Genomic DNA, 5470 nt, shown 5'->3' with positions numbered 1-5470 from the left:
TGGGGGCGCATACCTTCAGGCATCCCACCGAACTGGCGGAAAGCGTTTTGTTAATTTATAAGTTCGAACACAGAGGTTCTTCTTTTCTATGGCCTCACAAATGACTACATATACATATGTATATAGTAGTCCACGTTTGATCAACCATGTAGCCTAAACTAACCAAAGCACATTGAAATTAATCACTAAAAATAAACATAAGCAAATGAAGGCTAACTTCGATATAAAAAAAAAAACACTCTGTTATATTTACATACATACATGAGTGATGATACGTTATTTTGTTTAACGAAATCAAGCACTTGATGATACGTTTTTTTGAATTTGTAATATAGATTGGGTATTTTTGATCGGAGAGGCTTAAAATTTGTGACACATATGTAATATGATGTGGTAAATCGTAATTAGTAAAAAACTCAATTTTGAATTTTTTGATGATACGTTATTTTGCATTTCAGGTGACGATATGTTCTTATATTGACAAAATGAAAATACCAAGGGAATTAATGATCAAATAAAATGAAATAAAGAAGATGAGGCAAATTTTATGCGTTTTTTTTTTGGCTTGATAAAAAGTCAGCTAAAAAATCACCCGAATAACCATGAACTAATGTTAGAATAGATTCTGACGGTGTGAATTGGGCTATCTTTAGCTGAAAAATGTTTGCAAAAATATGGTGTACAGGTAGCAAGCAAAGTCATTCGGGAAATATCACTTAAAGGTATTTACTGATCCCAAAAACAAAGTGAGCTTGAATATGCTGTCGATAATCTTCGGGAAAAGAAAACGTTTCTAAATATTTAAAATAAATTATTTAAAAAATAATAGATAATAAACATTTGGTTTCTGTTATTAGTGGAATAGCTCAAAATTCTTTACATTATTATGAACAGGGTATATTAAGTCTGACACAAAGTTTGTAACATCTAGAAGGAAGCGTTGAAAACCCTATAAAAATATACAAATGATGAGCATGACGCGATGAGTCCATTTAGTCACCCGAAATTTTTGAGATATTTCCCTAGAAGACGCTCATTTGTAGGAACGGCTGATCGGTCAAAATCCTGGTTTGGAAATTTTTTTATTTAAAAAATATCTTCACCGAATTTGACATAGATTGTTGTTCTGACTGATCAAAAGCAAGTTTTTCAATGAATACTTTTATTTTTTGGAGGCTACTTTGTCTTCGATGTAACCGCAGTTAACGTTTTGTATTTGTCATTTATTCTTTTATAATGGCTTGGGAGTTCCTCTTGAAAAGAAGGCTGTCAGTTTCGAGTCGACACTAGTAGTCTCTGCAAAAAACACTGGCAAACACCGTTTCTCGCTTTTTCGACTTTAACTCAAATGTTTTTAGGTAATATCAGAAGTAATGCATATAAACATGCAATCGCATGCAGGCTCTCAAAAATTTCGTGCATTACTTTTGTGAAAAATGCGTTTTGGGAAAGAGAAAGTAAATTAGGTACTTTGAACATTACTTGGAGCCGTTGCATTGATTTAGACGAGTGCGGTAGGTTAGGCAAGACCACCGTGGTGTAAATTAGCCATGGCTAAAGTTAGTAAACGGCGAGCGAATTCAAAGTAGAGCAGCAGTGAACGCAAACGAAAACGAAGTAACAGAAACCTAATGAACTCTTCACAGTTTAGGTTTTGGTTCCACATTTTAGGACACAAATCTAACTAAAAGCTATGGGAAAGGCACTCAACATGATCGAGGAAAATTGTGCAATCAGTTGTTCAGTGTTGATAATTAACGCTGCTATAATTTGCTAATGAGTCTCGCACTGGAAGAAGTGAATGCCGAACAGCGAGCGGTAACGCCCGGCTACTAACATGAACATATGTATGTACGTGCCACCAGTAGCTGCAGCTCAATAAGTATCGACATGCATGGGATTACTGATAAAACAACAAAATGTGCTTAGGCGCCTATTGGAAAGTGGTGCAGAAAAATTAAATTCGAAATATGAATTAAGAGAAAATTAAACGAAAGAAAAATTAAATGTATTTCTCTGGGTATAAAAGCGTCAGTCAGCACTGGCAAAAGCACAGTTCATTCAGGTCTATCGATCGTTAACACTTAAGCAAAGCTAAAGTACAAACCGTTTTCAAAAGCAATCACTCATAACTAGCTGCGGTACAATGGCCTTTAAGGTAAGCTTCGTTTTCAAAACGTTTATTAAGCAGCTCCAAATAAACCCGACAATTAATCGTATCCTTTTTTTCCACCAATTTAGTTTATCGCTGCATTCGCTCTCTGTTCTGCGCTGGTCGTAGTCAACGCCGCACCATATATACATCACGAAGAGAGCGGCGGACACGAGCATGAGGTACACAGCGGCGGCTCTAGTCACGCATCCATACACTTGGTCTCACATGACGATCATCATGATGAGCATGGACACGAACATGGTGATGGCCATGATTCGCATGCCGAGTACCATTTCAACTATGGTGTTAAGGACAAGAAAACCGGTGACTATAAGGAGCATAGCGAAAAACGTGATGGCCACAAAGTAACCGGGCATTATGAGTTGATTGATGCCGATGGCCATAAGCGCACTGTCCACTACACAGCTGACAAACACAGCGGTTTCCATGCCGTCGTACACCGCGAACCCACACATCATCATGTTGCTGATCACGGACACACCAGCTACTATGGCGGTTATGCCCATCTCGAGGAACATCATGGTGGTGAGCATGGTCATGAACATGGCCATGGACACGGACATCATGGTCATGAGAGCGGTTTCTCGATCAAACAGGAGCATGGTGTGCCTTTCCACCACGAAGCTCATCACGAAAGCGCTCACGAAGGTGGTAGTGAAGGTGGCCACGATGGTGGACACGGTTATGGTGGTCATTAAGACTGCCTATGGCTGGGATGTAGCATTTAGACGCAAAAATATTTGTGTTGCTCAAAGTTTGTTGTGTAATGAAAAACTACTGTTATATTTAAGTTTAATTTTATAGTTTAGCAAAGCATTGAGTGTTTCTGTAAAACCAAAAATATCCTATTATTTTAGTTGAATTTTTCCTAATGTTAATAAAGCAATTTAAAAATCAAAGTTTCGACGTAATTTTTTTCATTCAGATTTTTTTTTTACAAAAACTACGATATTTTTAAAACCTTTTCTTTTATTTTAACTGTAATTTCTTTTGGGTAGTCAATTTAGGTCCAAACTAAAAACCGTTCGAAATCTATCCCAAAAATGCTCAAAGGATTAAAGTCTGGAGTTATAGTGAATCCCAGGTTGTTCACGGAAAATTTTCGTGCTGTTTGTAAAGTGAATTATAATATTTTTTTACCGAAATGTACAACCTTTTTAACATGATTCTATATTAGATGCTGAAAAACCTTTATGACATTAAAAATTATCGACTGGAACTCATCATCCCAAGTTTAAAAACTTTGGATTATAATCTAAACCCAAATTGAGGTACATTATTTATTAGCAAAATCTAAACCCAGCTCTTCAGTTATATAACTTCAGATCACGCTTTATTTAGTTGCTTACTAAATTTAGATTTTTAATATCTTCTATCTATTTATCTGTTGTCTGATGGTTTTCGACGGAGGTACTGGTGCTGGTAACGTTAAGGAAAGATGTAAAATCAGTTGTGGATTAACTTCGAAACCTTCGAACGGCAGACTACTACTTGGATTATCTAACTAACTAATGTCCAAATTAAGAAGTTGCCGTTTGAAAAATTCCGTAGTTTACAATGGGTGTGGTATGCTATTTCTGCCTCATTTGGAGTTAGTCGTACTTTGGCTTAATTATTTTTAAAATTAACAGCATATCAATGGGAAATAAATTTGATTGTATCAAGTTCAATCCACAACACGATTGCTGAGATGTGACTATTTCAGCTCGATAATATCCCTTCTGTATACTCGATGGATTCTGAAGGAATCTTAGCCTCAGAATCATCAATTCCCTAAGCAAAACACATCTAACGTGTCTATTAATCAGAAGAGTCCTCGTAACTTTCAGAGAAGAAGATCCCATCTTTGAAGAGTATTGTAAAATTAAATTAATTAATTCTGTTGCAGTAAAGAAAAAAAATATGGGCAAATTGCTCGGCAATGCCACCATATTGGAAGTGTTCTGAACAGCAAATTTACACAAATCCGAAGCTAAGCTACCACAAGTTACTTAACCAAGAAATTTTGGAAATGACGTCGCAGAGGAACATCGCCCGATCTCGGCGCAAACGCAGCACTCAACACTCCGGGAGATGGAGTGAGCGTACTATGCATATCGCGCAGCGACTGTGCGTTGTGACCCGTTGTCACAGCATCAGAAGACCAAGAGCGACGTATACTTGCGCCCGCCAGCAAATTACTGGGTGGGAGATATTGACTGGAGAGTGTGACCGTCAGCCACTGAGCAGATCTGCTAATTAACTGCTAACTAGCGATTCAATGTTCAATGTGCCAATGTTCACAAACAGAAGACACACACTTCCAATTATTTCATTCAACAAAGTTACTTTTATACCGACAATGTTACAAAAAAGCATCTAAGAATTACACGAACATGTGGCATTGAAAGAAATTCCCTGACAACAGATGTAAAATGGAGTTTCAAAGCAGCAACAATAAAAGCAAGCAGGTACCTGTATAAAAAAATTGAGACTGACGAATGGATGTATAGTGAACAAGAAAAATAAGGGATCATCACTACTATTTTTGTTTACAAAAACATAACGCCGGCTTGGTGGCTTGGTGGTGGTATAATGGAAATGCTGAGAGAAAACTAACAACCTCATTGCTGACGCTTTTTGGTTTACTATATTTATGTGTTGTATTTGTTATTTGTATTTCACTTTTATTTAATTATTATATCTTACTGGATATTTCTGTAGTTAAGGAGCAGTAATTTCAACATTTCAAAGGCAGATTGAGGAAACTATGCATCTTACTACAATGTTGTCATGTATCTCCACAAAAAAGTATGGATCAGTTTTATTTAGCAACGTTTAGGTTCTGCATTAAGAAAACATAATTTAAAGATTCAGGTAGAATCTTTTTAAATTTTTTCGCGAAAACAACTGAATTTCTAGGTCACACTTTAACAACAGAAGGGATACAACCAAATTTAAGCAAAATCGAAAACATACAAAAACTAAAGTTGCCTACTACAACAAAGCAAATTAAATCATTCCTAGGTATAACAGGTTATTATAGAAAATTTGTAAGAGATTACGCTAAAGTAGCACATGGTTTTAACAAAATATTTAAAAAAGGATATTAAAATAAACACTCGCGATCCTCAGTACACATCATCCTTTGAAATGTGTCATCAGTGATACATATCATATATGATACATAGAGCGTATGCAATTCAACTTCGTAGTGACACGTTCGTGTATCATAGCTGATACAATTTTTTTTTACCGTTATACCGCTGTCAAGATGTGTGGGATAGTTCAAAAATACATCGATAACCTCTAAAA

General features: G+C 36.2%; 1 protein-coding gene across 1 annotated transcript; it reads left to right on the top strand.

The window, feature by feature from the left end:
- Positions 1–2146: 2146 nt before the first annotated feature.
- Positions 2147–2874, top strand: LOC126752684 (histidine-rich glycoprotein-like). The gene is made up of 2 exons (XM_050463652.1): positions 2147–2158; positions 2242–2874. Exons 1-2 carry the CDS (start codon positions 2147–2149, stop codon positions 2872–2874), a joined length of 645 nt encoding a protein of 214 aa, XP_050319609.1.
- The last annotated feature ends 2596 nt before the right edge of the window (positions 2875–5470 follow it).

Source organism: Bactrocera neohumeralis, chromosome 3 (genome assembly GCF_024586455.1).
Source record: "Bactrocera neohumeralis isolate Rockhampton chromosome 3, APGP_CSIRO_Bneo_wtdbg2-racon-allhic-juicebox.fasta_v2, whole genome shotgun sequence".
In the NCBI taxonomy this organism is placed as follows: Eukaryota; Metazoa; Arthropoda; class Insecta; order Diptera; family Tephritidae; genus Bactrocera; species Bactrocera neohumeralis.
The sequence above is the reverse complement of the archived record's forward strand: the minus strand, read 5'-3'. Positions and strand labels throughout refer to the sequence as shown.